Here is a 14,558-nt window from a genome sequence, read left to right as displayed (position 1 = left end):
GAGTAAAGATGTGTTCTCTGTGCCATCCATTCTTAACTTTCCATGTTTTTGACCTTTACTATTGTCAATTTTCCATGCTTAATCACAGGTCAGAAAAGACTGAGTCCAACCTTTGACCGATCACCACCTTGTCAAGTAGACCATGGCACTAAGTGGCATGTCCAGTCTTTTCTCGAACACCTCTAGGAATGGTGACTCCACCACCTCCCCGGGCAGCCCATTCCAATGCTTAACAAACTTTCTGTGAAGAAATTCTTCCTGGTACCCAAGCTGAACCTCTACTTCATGGATAAGCAGTCAGAATCTTTCAGTTACATTTAAAGGAAGAAGCCTTTAAAACCAGGGAGCTGTCTTTTTTTTTTTTTCCCTTCTTGAATTCTGTCCCTTCCAGGTGTATTATTTAAGAACCTATGAAGTAACCAGCACCTCTGAGCTAGGTAAGCACATGCAGCTGATGAAAAGCATCATCCCTCTTTGTGTTCTCCCCATACCATTCTATTATGCACAATTCATCCACATCTTGTTTTTACTATCAGGTGGTTGCTGCACAGAGCAGCTCAGGTTGGACATGGACTGCCAGCTGAGGTTTCACTTGCCCTTTTTCCCCTGGTCTGATGGATTCCTTTACATCTCAGTGACATACAAAACTGGTTTGAATTCTCTGTGCTTCTGAAGTGCAATCTGTGTTTTACACCCTCATCTTGTGCAGGGTGTAATCCTCCTGGAATCCCTCACTGTCCTCTCATGCCTTCATCTTGATTATCACCCCCTTTGCCACTCCTTCACATCTGCCTGTTAATAACTCCAGGTACAAACAGCTGTCCCACTAACAAGAGGTTGTGCTAACCCACTTTTTACTACTATGGAAAGTACGTACAGTTCTTGAAAGTCAGACAATCCTCTATGAGCAGATTCTTTTCTACGCAAAACTGCCCTTTTGTACTTAATTTGTTCACAAAATGCCGTACCTTTTATATTGCATGTTGCTCTGGCTATATAATAATCATCTTCTAATAAACCACTTACAATTGTAAATAATATGCCTAAAATAAATATATATATTGAATGTATTCAAAATATTAAAAGTATGTTTACCATTTAAAAGAACGATCTTGTTAAAAGCTCAGAATGCTGCCAGGGTGCTGGAGAGCCCCAGATTTTACCATACTTTTTTAATGAAAGCTGGTCTGGCTAGTATTTTAGTTTTCCTAAATGTCATTTTTAAATTTAAACTGTAAAGCCCTCAGAAAGAAGACAGCATCTATAAATGCAGAATATTACTATTAGAAACTATTGGTCCTGTACAATGAGAAACTGATACAGATTTTGGAACTGAGAAAAGATATAATGTTCATTGAATAGTATTTAATAGAATGTTTACCTCAGCAATAACAAACCATATGAGAAGTACAGTGTTTTACAGAACAGATACATCAGATGACATATGTGCATATAGTTTCAACTTTTCTTGCCTAAATATAGAAGATATTTAAGTGAACAAGTGTGCTATGAACAAGCCAACACTTTGGGCTCATTTGCATCAATATGTGAACCCGCTGAAAGCCATGGTATTGTGAGCAGACACATAGCTGTGCCGGGGTAACAAACACACATTAAACCCCATAACATGCAGCACAATCCTATGGATGGATACAAGCAGTGCCCAACACACAGCTGCCACATACAGTGCTGTGTGCAACACAGGTTTCATTACATTTTTACTTGAGGTGAACATGCATTCACATTTCCAGCAATAGCTACATACATGTCGGATTATCTGAAGGGTAAAGCTCTGACCTGATGGCTGTGGTCAGGGGGACTTCTGCCACCAGCTTTAAGCAGTGGAGAAAGTGCATGTGGGATTGCAACTGCTATTTCTAGACTTGCCCTTTGCCTGTCACACAAGCCTGTATTACTCTCTACTTGGTCAGTACCACTGCTCCTTCTCTTTTCCTCAGCACTTGTCCCAGAGGGAACAAGGATACCTACTCTGCTGGCAGCTCTGCCTTTGGGCTGCTGCTCCTGTTGGTGGCTGCAGTTGCCACCTCCAGATCCCCTCATTCAGATCCCAGCAATGTCCTCTGATAGAAATGCATCATGTTAATGAGGTATTAATTACATTTAAGAATCAGTTCATTCTCCTCCACAAACAGTATTTCAGGAATTATGGTTTGTCTATAGATATTATTTTTTAACTTAAATATATATATAAGGTGTAATAAATAACAATTTTTTTAGAAGCAAGAAGGGAGATTAGATTTGTGAAGTTGTTGATGTTTCCCCATGGTTTGCGCTGTCTCCTTGTGCCGAGTGAGTCAGAAACTGTCCTGTGGCTCCAATGTATAACCTGGAACGCATGGGCCACTTCTGTAAGAGAGGAGACAAGCACAGAGCTGAGATACCTGGGAGCTTTGCACTCTGACTGCAGTTCTCAGCACAGCTGATGGAAAAGTGTTGATGGAATCACAGTACGAGAAAATAGGAAATTATTGCTATCACCAGACATTTCCCATTTTGTCATTTGTTGGAAAATATTAGGAGCTTGGTAAGGAAGCCTCAGCCTGGATATTTGCTTTGGTAATTAATCTCAAGGCACAGGTCCCAGCCCCGCTGTGATCCAGCAGACAGGAGCAGCCTGTGCTGGTCAGTCATCCTCGCACAGTTTGTGTTGTGGGTGTTCCATTAGAGTAAAACAAAACGTTCCTTTTCAAGGCACTAGGGATACTATGGGGATACACCTGCACCTGCAGGGATTGCAGCCCTATGTGCACACTCATCTGTGCCAACTCCCACAACACTGACCACAGCACAGGGGCTGCTAAAAACTGTGTGGTAAAGGGAATTGAATGTGGTTGCTCCTTGGCAACACTGGCAGCTTCTTGTTCAGTGATTTCAGATGCGACAATTAATCTTTCCACTCACTGATTTTTGGAATCATCAATTACCCTGGTGTTAAAAACTTACTCTGACATCTTGAGTTTCTTAACCCCAGCAAATTATTTACTGCAAACAGACCTGCACCTCTGGGTAAGAGAAGCTTAATACTGCAGTTACATCTGAGCTCTTTTATTTAAAGACTAGAGCAGCAGCATATTCTGACTTGGAAAGACTGTACGATCTCATTTAGTAATTTTGTTTCAAGTATGATGTTATGGGTTTGTCACCAATGAGACATCTGAGTTTAGTCATTAATTATATTTTTCATTTGGTGTACACACAACTGTACTTGAATATTTTACTTTTCTCACTAATTGCATTTACTGTACTTGGTATATCAGTGCAGTTAAAGTCTTTATCTGTACAGGTTGTCTCATAACCTGCACTTTGGGGTTTTTGAAGCACCTGCTAGGATTTGTTTGTGACACTTTCATCCAGTGCCAACTAAAAAAATGCACTTACCACCAGGAATAGTAGAAATATTGGTTAGGCTGATAGAATCTCAAAACTAGATGCATTTAAATGAGATATAAATAAAATTATAAAAAATAATTGCTTAATTGAATGCAATATTGCTCTATTCCAGTAACCTGGGAAATGTGCATCTGGATCACTTAACTGCTGTAGCAGCTATTTAAAAGTATTTTTCTGCCATTAGTAGTTGGCAGCTGACAAAGTGTGCTTGTGTCCTTTGACTGAGGAAACTAACAGAAGCTATTTTGAACTTATTTTGAAATACATAATAATATTTTTTTACTTAAATTATAGCCATCTTCTAGTTGATGTAGGGGTTTTGCTTTCTTAATGGGCCTGCTAATCATTTAAATGGCCCCAGAAGCCTGCATTCACATCATGCTTTTTACAGCAACCAACACTGTGAACAAGGAACTCCCTGTGAATTAGGCACTTTATAGAAATTAGAGATTACTTCACAAATTTAACTTAAATCATTCTGAATTCAGACTCTTAAAAAAAAAAAAAAGAAAAAAGAAAAGAAAACACCCCAGCGCTCTAAATCATTCCCTGTGACCAGTGCCAAAGAAAATATCCTGTGGTATTTGAGCCCCATCAGTCAGTGAGCAATGCATTTGGAAACAGTTTCCAGCCCCAGGCCCTCTCCAAGAGCAGTTCCCCTTTCTCATTACTTCTGTATCACTGTGATTTTTTTGACGAAGGGAAGACTATATACCAACTAGACAAAATAAATGCTTCATAAAAGCACTTTTATGGAAGGAATTAACGCATGGCTGGTAATTAATGCCACCTTCCATACTGTGGCTGCCTCGGCAGGAGAAGAAGAGCAGGCTCAGCCGTGGCTGGGGTCACTGCTGCGGGACCGCGCATCACCTCACCACAAACACCAGCAGAATCCAATGGGTCTGGTGGGAGACCACCAAGGTTTCCATATTGGGAACAAGGAGGTGCCAGTACTCCTCTGGTGCTGCCCTCTGCCTTCAATTCCAAGGGACCAAGTCCCACTAAGTTTGGACCTACATTATATTTGATATTTTGGTGCAAAATCCCTGAAGCTGGAGGGACAAAGCTCCAAAATATTTCCACCAGGCCTCTAGCACCTAAGCACAATGGTTGGTCCAGACAGGATTTTCATGTATTACCTCTACCAACAATACATGAGTTTGAAATCTTTAGTTTCATCTACATATCTAAGGCCGATGTACTTCTCCACTGACAGAAGGTGGTAGCTGCTGCTCAGCCCTCCTACCTTGACAGGGTGGAGATATCCATCCCCTCGGAGGGTGCCCAAGCCCTCTCCCGGTGACTCCTCTTCATCCTGCAGGCTGCGAGTGAGGTGCGCGATATAGGTGGTGGCCAGAAGGAGCACATCCAGCTTGGAGAGCTTGGTGTCGGGCGGCACCGAGGGGAGAGTCTTCTGCAGCTCGAGGAAGGCGTGGCGCAGGGTCTGGACCCGGCTGCGCTCCCGAGCGGCGTTGGCGGCCGCAGGTCGGCCCGGGGGTGCCCCAGCCCGCTGCCCACCCACCAAGGGAGGGCAGGAATTGCCGCCGGCAGCAGAAGGCAGCAGGGAATCGGGCTCTACGCCCGGGCTGGAGATCTCCTCGCTGCTGCCAGCTAAGTGTCCACAGTCCATTGGTGACTTCCCTGGCAGGGAGGGTCCTGCAAGCAACAAGAGCATCTCTAAGGGCAGCTGCTACAGTGCGCCGAAACTCTCTAAAAACAAAGATGATCAGAAATGCAAGCGCTGCCTGTGCCAGGAAAAGCTGGGATGCAGCTGTGCGAGCTGCTTTTCTACTGGCTGCTTACAAATTTGGTTTCACAGAGGCAGAGAAACAGAAGTTAAACTCTTCAATGATTGGGATTTAATAATTTTTTTTTTGAAAGTATTACACTGAGCAAATTTTTTGTTACTCGTAGCCCAGAAATGGCTTCTGAGAAAATCCAACAGGCAGCGCTCAGCAGCACTGACACAGTGGTTTCCGTTTGCAAATTACTAAAAATTAGGCTAAAGGCAATTTTTAAAACATATTCTTTGTATGGTTTGGGATGTGGGATTATTTATATATTTTCTATTTAGCTGCAATTATTTTATCAACAGTCTCACAGGTGATCAGTGCTTCATGGATTAGAGAAAGAAAAATATAATTTTCAGATGCAGCAATAAGTGGAGCCACAGAGCGTGGACTCAGCTTTTGAAAGGCAAAATTTGGTCCATAATTTTAGAGGATCAGGAACTGACTTTTCCTGTCGTCCCACCCCTAATGTTACTAAAATAATTTCTGTGCTTGTTCTGTATCATCTACATTTTCGAATTTCAAAAGAATCTTTTAACCTCTATTATAGCCATTGGAGGGCAAGAGAACCTTTTGAAAACAATGACAAAAAACTTATTTTGAGCAAAGCTGAAAATAATGTCCACAAGGTCTTTTCCCAGCTTTCAGAAAAGCTGGTCAGTCAGTTCTGCCTGTAATACAACTCAAAATCTTTTAATTAATTCAGTTCCTCGATCAATATTCCCCAAAGTGTAGCACTTCTTAGCTGGAATAATACCTGATCCTGTTGTCCTCAGTCAAGCAGCCCTCCTGGTAGTCCCAGATTTCAGCTTTCAGGTGTTTCTGTGACAGTCTGGCTAGACAAGGGCAAGGACAAGTTATTAAACCTTTTAATTTCATAAAAAAACTATGTAATATTAAAATTTTAAATAAAATGGATACACATAAATGACTGAAGATCTAAATTTACAAGAACTGGGTCTTGATTTTGCAAAGCATTTCCAGCACACCCTGAAGTCAAAGATTTCTAGCAAAAACAAGGAAAGGTTTCTAAACAATCCTTTTTGCAATACTTTGATGGTATTTATAAGATATTATTATAGTTATTATTTCAGGTGATTATTATTCAGGTTATTATTTCTATTGTGCTTAATTTGATGTTAATCTGGTTCACAGTTTTATCATGTCATGGTCTCTTCAATATCAGTACAGGTTAGACTGAAATTATTTGTGAAATATTCTGTGCACATTGTAGCTGTAAACCAAAGAGAAAAAAATGTCACTCTTCTTTTTTCTTGTAGTATTTGTGATTGATATAAAATAAAGCTCACATTAAGACTACATGAGCTTGTCTAGAGCAAGGTCTGAAAAACGGTCCTAGCCTCTAGCTTAAAATAAAAAAATCCTATGTGCTTTTTTCTTGGTGTTTTCTCATTGTGTCAGGCACAGTCAGATCTGGATGCATTTTAGTTTAAAAAAAATTATCATTGCAGAGATGACATAAAGACAATCATTAAGACAATCATGAAAACTGGCAGAAGTTTATGTTTGTCAGCAGGACTTTTCATTTGCCATACCATCTAATTCCCACTGATACAAGGAAGTCTTCCCTGATTACTGGAGAAGTCCAGAATATCCAAGGATGTGGACAGACTGAGTTTGTAAAAATACCTACTCCTCCGATGAAATACATGACTAAGGTTGATTTACACACAGTTTTGATTTCACCGTGCTGGTGTATAACCAGATTTAGAACTGGAATACTACACAGTAATGCACGTACCTAAAAGCCTCATCTCCTTGGGTGCCCCTTGGAGTAGGAGTTTCTGTTTTAGGAGATTCACATCTACATCAGATGAAATCCTAGGCCTATATTAAAAAAACGTAAAAGGTTTCATCTGTGGAAATCAGAGATTTCACTCTGAATTAAATTTCTCCAGAAATTTAGAAGTCGCTGTCAGACTTCTTATCAAGTACAAACAGCAAATGATCTGTGAAAATCTGCTACGCAGAAACACAGGATCTGCTGTAGGTATGTAGATATGTGTAGCCAAACCACGGTGATTCCTGCACCAGGATCTCCTCTGTTGCACGCTGGGACTGGGTAGCATCACTCTTCTCCCCGGTGTGATCAGGACCCACACTCTGGGTGCTGTGCTCACCACAAACCCAGGAGTCACCAAAACCTCATGATCCAAAAAATGCTGCTGAAAACTAAAGTAAATAAAACGCCTCTGGGCAACAGTCATCTTCCCTTCAGAATTTTACAAGAAAGAGGGTTGTTTTTTAAACAGTCGCGAATTTTTGCAAACACCCACTTGCCGCCTGATGTGCAGAGAGAACTGGGGCTGCGAAAGTAAGTTAAAGTATTTGTATTGTTTCTAAAGCATTTCTAGTGCAGTATTTCTAATGCGGGCAGACACATTTGTGTTTTAACATGACATTACAGAGACATAATTGGTTTAAAATCTTTTACCAAAACAACCGGCACGACACTTATTTTTGTCTAGCATTCCATGTGAACGAAACGGCAATGAAGGCAACCTGCCCACACAGACAAGGAAAAGATGGAAAACGCCAGAGCAGAGCACATAGGCTGAAAAGAAACGGGTGGAAACCTCAGTTAAACTTTTCTGTTGTTCCTTGGGGGGGGGGCGGAGGGGGGGGGAATATAGTGAATTATTTTGCATCGGTTTTAAAAAGACCTTGCCCTCTGCATTACTCTGGTAACAGGTAAGGAAAATCCTTTCTGTGGCGCAGGGAAATAGAAACTTGCCTTACGATGTGCGAGGGTAGCACCGGCGCTCACTGAGGAGCTCGCGGTGACCCTCGCCGGCTGCCCAGGGGTGCGGGACGCGGCGGCTGCTGCGTCCCCGTCCCACACCCCGCCGGGCGAACGCGGCTCCCCGCGATCTGGCAGGAGCTCGCAGTGCCCGGCCCGGGATGAACTTACCGTTCCCGCCCAGTGCGGAGCGGGACAGCCCGGCGCAGCCCGCTCCGTTCCTTCTCCTCTCCCGTCCCGTCCCGTCCCGTCGCGCCCCGTCCGGCCCCGCGGCGCCGCTTATAAGCCGTCGCGGCGGTGGATGCAGCGGGACTGGGTCGCACCTGGCCGCCGGGCTCCCCCCGCCAGCCCGGGCGGCAGCGACCGCCCCTTCCCGGGCGGGTGGGTCATCAATCACGGAGCTGTCGGGGGGCGGCAGCGCCCCACGCTCCCCTCGCTCCCCGCCCTCCGCCGGCCCGGCCCCGGGTCCGTGCGGGTCCCGCCGCCGCTCGCCCCGTCCGCGCTGTTTTTCTTAGGATAAAGTAACGGTTTTGCTGGAGGAGAGAAATTTAATCTCTGGGCTGGGAGCGCGGGCGATGCCCTGCTAAAAGCAAGTCCTTTCTCCCCGCTCCGCCGCCGCTTCTCCGGCTCGCTGAGGTTCCCGGGGCCGAGAGGGTTCCCCCGGGTGAGACGCGCGGAGGGAGCGGGGTCGTGGCTGCCCAGGCACCGCTCGGGGGCCCGACCCACACGCGTGGGTCCAACGCGGGATGGAAACACGAACGGGATGAGGCGAGCCCGGGCGGGTAAAGAGGGGGATTTGACAGGGAACGGGGAGCGAATAAAAATCAGCAACGCTAATGAGAAGGGACAGTCAAAATAAATACCGGGATATAGAATTAGCTCAGAATAACATTTGGAACGAAGCCCGATTGTGCGATAACAGAGACACAATAAATCAAGCCTCGGGAGCAGTGGAAAAACAAAGTCTGAGCGATTCGTTACCGGGTTTGCAGCCAAGAAAATTAAGGACTTAAGCTTCAGCGATAATTGGAAGTCCCGGTAAGGGACAAGCCCGGTGAGGACCCGGCGGGGGCAGCCGCGTCGGACACCTGCCCTCCGCCCCGGCCCCGGCCTGGCAGTGCCCGGAGAGCGCCCGCCGCGGTCGCCGGGCCGTGCCAGGAAAACGCTCCAGCCCGACGTTCCACCATCGCCGCGCTGAGGGCTACGAGCAGGGGCTGCCCGCGGGTTGGACCTCTGCCCTGCCCGGCGCCCACCGCCCCGCCCAGGCCCTGCCAGCCTTTGTGCTCTCGGGCTGGTACCCACAGCACCGCGGGGCCGCGTCCGCCGGGCGGAGAGGGCTGGCCGACGAGGGATGCTGTCGGCTTTTCTAAAGGTTCTGAATTTAAGTACTAAATTCTAAATTAAACGGAACTAAAACTGAAACTGTGTGTCAACGTTTACCTTTGCCTGACGCTGGCAGTCTCGGGGGGGGTTCCCTTCGTCCATCACGGGCTACTCTTTCAAAAGCTACTCTGTCGGTATGTACAAGACCACGATGATGGACTTCACCTGCACCACAAACCATTCTTTGGCCTCCCGAGGCCCAAAAGAGTGAAGGTTGGGGTTCCCTGGGTGACAGGGAGGTATCTCCAAGCAGCTGTGCTGAGCCACGTTTTGGCCTCGAGGTTTCCAACACTGCCTCCAGCCCAAGTGAGAATTGCTGAATCCTCTCTGCAGCCGGACACCTCTATGCTCAGCCAGCCTCTGGGGCTCAGGCAAGCTTGGACATGTCCTTAAAATTATACTCAAACATCCTCACTGTGGTGTGATGTGGGAGAACTGACCCCAGACTCCCTGGGGAGCAGGGAGACTTGCCTTCCAGCTCCAGTTCCACTGGGGCTCCTCTGTCATTCTGTAAGCATCGAACATGCGCTGACTGGGTCCAGCACACAAGTCTGGGGTACCCCAGACCCATCCCCCAGGGAGGTGTCCTCAGTTTGCCTGTCCAAGTGCCTCCCCAAAGAGGTGTTCTCACTAGGCTATGGGACACTTAGCCATGTCACTGACAGAGAACAGCAGGTGTCCCAACTGCCCAGGACTTCCCAGCCACCCTAAATTAGCAGATCTCTAGTGTCGTGCTCTTCTTCTCTGCTCTGATGTAATTGATGACACAATATTATGTGTTTTTTTGGCTTTCCCACTGTACACACACTGTGTTCTGCCTCAGTGCAGGAAATCCAATGAAAAGAGCTGGAAGAAAAGTGGTGATGGAATTCCCATTACTGTCTTTTTGACAGCGCCAAAACCAGCTTGCTGCAGAGTGCACTTAGGGAAGTGGCATGGTGAGATTTGTGGTCAGAGTTTGGAGACACCACCCTGGCTGCTAACCCTGTTACCATAAAAGAGGTGCTTCAGATATATTTAAAAAAACCTCAAGGACATATAAAGGTAGAAATAGTTGTTCTTTGGTCCATGAAGATCTTCTCCCACCAGACGACTCCACCATTATAACCACAAAGACATCTAGTGATTTTCTTCTATCAACACACTATTTAAGTCTAAAACTGTAACAAGCTGCTGCAGCTGTTTCTTCTTCTTTTTTCCCAAATGACTGAGAATTACTTTCCTGCCTTACCTTCAAAAGTACATTTCAAATCTGAGAAATGCCAGAGCCACAAAAGAGCCAGATTTTCAGCATGATTTAGGTAAGAAAAATTTCTACCAGAGACAGAGTGATATTTTTCCAGGTACACTCTGCTCCCTTCATGTCAAATTATTCTCTGGTTTTATAGCTACAATTCAGCATGAACATTGAGGGTATTTCTTTCCAATTTTTTAATTTTATCTCATTCCCATTACTGTATAAGGGTTTCTCAAGTGTATTTGCCTACTGGTTATGGGTGTCTGATGGACTAGTAGAAATGTCACTTGTCCAGATAAAACCATTCCTGCATGAAGCCACACATGGACTGTATCTGGTCAAGTCCCACAGATTCCAGCTCTAGCCCAGGAGCAAATAAAAGGCAGGACACAGCCACAGAAGAATAAAAATATGTTGAAATTCAGAACTTCTGCTTCTTGGGGAAATCTCCGTGTTTATAATGGGAATGCATTCCAAAGCCAAGCAAGTATTTTGAACATTTCCAATTATATCCTTTTTCCTTTTGTTTCAAATACCATGTTGATATTTGAATTGTAGAATATGGTGTATTGTAGAACCATAGCATATTCTGCAGTTATGTTAAATACATTACATCACAGTGTAGCAATAAACCTTTTACTGTATTTTCTCAGTAATAATTACTTTCAAAATACATCTAAAATACATATCAGAAGGGCTCCATTCTAGTGTATGGGTGTGTACATAAGTGTTAGGGCATAGTATCAAGGGATTTTTTTAAAGATTTAGAGTTACTGAGATCCCACCATAATTCCATTTCAGACCCACACATATTTAAGGAAATACTTCTAAACTGTTCTCTTGTACATGTTCAATCTGGAAGGGTCTCTGTAAACTCAGCTGTTCTCATTCTAAGCAAAGAATGAGAACAAGGAAAGGTAAAGAGGTAAAGAGAACAAGGAAAGGTAAAGAGGTAAAGAGAACAAGGAAAGGTAAGGAGAACCACAACAGGTCTGGTCCTCCATTTTCCCTTTGGTAGTGGCCATGTGAGAAGCACAGTATTGTAGCTGGTGTGAGTGAGCAGTGAGAGCTGAGCAGGCTTTACTGGAGCTAGAGAAGTGTGAATATTTATGCATCAAATGACAGTGTGGATGATTTTACTTAAGGGCAGTTGCAGACTTCAGATGCAGGGGTTTAGGGCAGGCCAAAGTATAGGCCTGATGATACATGTATGCAGCTGGGATGTAGCCAAACTATTATGGAATATAAAAAGTGAGAGGGAGAGTAGATCCAGAGTGAAAACAAGACCCACTTTGCTGTTTCATCAGAGGAAGATTTTGGTAGGGGTTTGCTTTAGCTGGATATGAGTTGCTTAGCTGTGGGATTCTCTGTGTGAAACCCCATGGCCTTTGTTGGATTGGAAGTAATTAATTCAAGTCTTCAATGTTTTATTTAACATACAAGAAAGTAAAATCTTTAATCCAGAAATACTCAGAACCTATGGAAAATAAGCCATGCTTTTTAGATGGCTTACACAGCATAACCCACATTAAGAAATACTAATGATCCATTAAACAGTTTTAAATGGGTGTGTGTAAGGCAGAGGGAAGTGTAAGATGGAAAGATAACTCCACGCCATAGAGATCAGGAGGCAACTTCCCAATGTGCTGCATTGAGTCAGCAATCGAGCAGCTGCCACTTTGAACATGCTCACCGAAAGTATTGACATTCTTCTCTGGGAATTGCATAAACAAGAATGAACTTTTTTTTGATGTATGCTTTTCTGTCTTTCTTGATCTGAATATCATTGATGACAACAGCTAAAACAAGAAGTATCATTCTCGGTTAGTATTAATTTCAGGACTAACAATGACAGCTACACATAAGAGCTTTATTTAGTGTTTTGAATTTTCTGATTCTGAAGGCAAATGGTTCACTAGCTTTATGTGCTGGTTTTGGCTGAGGTAGAGTTCATTTTCTTCACAGGGGCTGGTATGGGTTGCATGGGGGTTGCACTGGGGGTGCATGGGAGGTTGGGACAGGTGACTCCAACTGACCAAAGGGACATTCCATACCATATGACATCACGCTCAGTATATGAAGTGGGGGCGGATGTTTAGATGTTTGGTATTTGTCTTTCCAGGTAACCATAGCATGTGATGGGACCCTGCTTTCCTGGGGATGGCTGAACACCTGACTGCCCATTGGAAGTGGTGATTGAATTCCTTGTTTTGCTTTGCTTGCATGTGTGTCTTTTGCTTTTCCTATTTAACTGCCTTTATCTCAATTCACTAGTTTCCTAGCTTATACCCCTTCCAATTGTCTCCCTAATCCTACTGGTGTGGGAGTGAGAGAGTGGCTGTGTGGGGCTTAGTTGTTGGCTGGGGTTAAATCACAACAGTTTAACAGAAGCATGGGGCACCTCAGAGTTACAGTACCACTCACTTACTACCTCAGCTTTGGAAATCTGGTTCTTTACAATGAAGACAAAGATCTTGTTATTCAAGGGGGAAAATGCATGCAAAAGTTAAATTTACTTGACTCAATTCTATCAAATTATCTTTATAACCAATAACAAAATACACACAACATTGCATGCAAAAAGATAGATCCTGATTTTCTTATTCAGGAAAAAAATCCTTTCTTATTTCAGAGAGGGTCTTAAGTGTAAGATCCTCAGCTGACATTCATACAGAGAAAGTGCATTAGGAAAGGCTTCTTTTCCAGGGGCAATTTGTAAATTGGGTTTTCCTTTCCTTACCTGTAGGTTTGGAGTTTTCCTATATCAGAAGTCTTGAGCATTCATTTAATTACTGAAACTAGTGCAAAGAAGCCAAACTCAAGTCTCAGTTACTTAAAACAGAATTTCAAGTTAAATTAATGTGTAATACTCCCAATCCAAAAATTAACCAGCACAGACATCATTAATCTTCTTGTGCCTTCTCTCCTAATTGTTCCACATTATTCACCAGAACTTGGAAAAATCCAAATGATGGAAATTATTTTTTAGGACTACAGATCTTCTCAAAAATCATGTGCTAATAGCTCCTTTCTGCTTGAAGGGAGAAACCAATGGTATAAGGTTCAATGAGACTAAGCACTGGGTCCTGCACTTGGGTCAGAACCACCCCAGGCAGCACTACAGGCTGGGGACAGAGTGGCTGGAAAGCTGCCCAGCAGAAAAGGACCTGGGGATGCTGATTGACAGCTGGCTGAACATGAGCCAGCAGTGTGCCCAGGTGGCCAAGAAGGCCAATGGCATCCTGGCTTGTATCAGCAATAGTGAGGCCAGCAGGACCAGGGCAGTGATCGTCCTCCTATACTCAGCACTGGTGAGGCTGCTCCTTGAATCCTGTGTCCAGTTCTGGGCCCCTCACTTCAAGAACACTGAGGTGCTGGAGTGTGTCCAGAGAAGGGCAGCGGAGCAGGTGAAGGGTCTGGAGCACTAGTCTTAGGAGGATTGGCTGAGGGAACAGGGGTTCTTTAGTCTGGAGCAAAGGAGGCTCAGGGGGCACCTTATCACCTTTCACAACTATCTGAAAGGAGGTTGTAGACAGGTGGGGGTTGATCTTTTCTCTCAAATAACAAGTGAAAGGACAAGAGCAAACAGCCTCAAGTTGCACCAGGGGAGGTTTGGATTTGGTGTTAGGAAAAATTTCTTTACTGAGAGGGTGGTCAAGCATTGGAATAGGCTGCCCAGGGAAGTGGTGGAATTACCATCCGTGGAAGTGTCAAAAACATCTGCAGATGTGGTGCTTGGGGACACGGTTTAGTGGTGAACACAGCAGTGTTAGGTTAAAGGTTGTACTTGATCTTAGAGGTCTTTTCCAACCTTAATGATTCTATGACTCTACTATGCACGTGTCTCTGTGTAGTGGCTGAGTATCATATGTGGAAAGAAGCAGCTACTAGGTAAGACACTGGCTAAAACCAGCTCATTTCTTGAGGAAGTTTAAGAACTAGGCAATCAGTTTAACCTTGCACTTGCAGATGT

General features: G+C 44.4%; 1 protein-coding gene across 2 annotated transcripts; it reads right to left on the bottom strand.

Annotated features, from left to right (window-relative positions):
- Positions 1 to 1,407: 1,407 nt before the first annotated feature.
- TCF24 (transcription factor 24) lies at positions 1,408 to 8,205 on the bottom strand. Of its 2 annotated transcripts, none has more exons than XM_032699745.1 (4): positions 8,137 to 8,205; positions 5,962 to 6,040; positions 4,661 to 5,070; positions 1,408 to 2,367 (listed from the first exon to the last, which is right to left on the bottom strand). In XM_032699745.1, the coding sequence occupies exons 3-4, from the start codon at positions 5,042 to 5,044 to the stop codon at positions 2,254 to 2,256; spliced, it is 498 nt and encodes a 165-aa protein (XP_032555636.1). In that variant the 5' UTR covers positions 5,045 to 5,070; positions 5,962 to 6,040; positions 8,137 to 8,205; the 3' UTR covers positions 1,408 to 2,253. The 2 variants fall into 2 exon arrangements, with proteins under 2 accessions (XP_032555636.1, XP_032555627.1); XM_032699736.1 differs by having other exon boundaries at positions 5,962 to 6,036.
- Positions 8,206 to 14,558: the final 6,353 nt, after the last annotated feature.

The sequence above is a fragment of the Chiroxiphia lanceolata genome, chromosome 1, assembly GCF_009829145.1.
Source record: "Chiroxiphia lanceolata isolate bChiLan1 chromosome 1, bChiLan1.pri, whole genome shotgun sequence".
Taxonomy (NCBI): Eukaryota; Metazoa; Chordata; class Aves; order Passeriformes; family Pipridae; genus Chiroxiphia; species Chiroxiphia lanceolata.
Note: the sequence above shows the minus strand (reverse complement) of the source record. Positions and strands in the feature narration are given on the sequence as shown.

Excerpts from the sequence above, each read along its gene's own strand:
- TCF24 (XM_032699745.1), bottom strand. The coding sequence starts at position 5,044 with ATGGACTGTGGACACTTAGCTGGCAGCAGCGAGGAGATCTCCAGCCCG. Across the intron at positions 2,368-4,660 it reads GATATCTCCACCCTGTCAAG|AAGTGGCCCATGCGTTCCAG; the intron begins GTAGGAGGGCTG and ends CCTCTCTTACAG.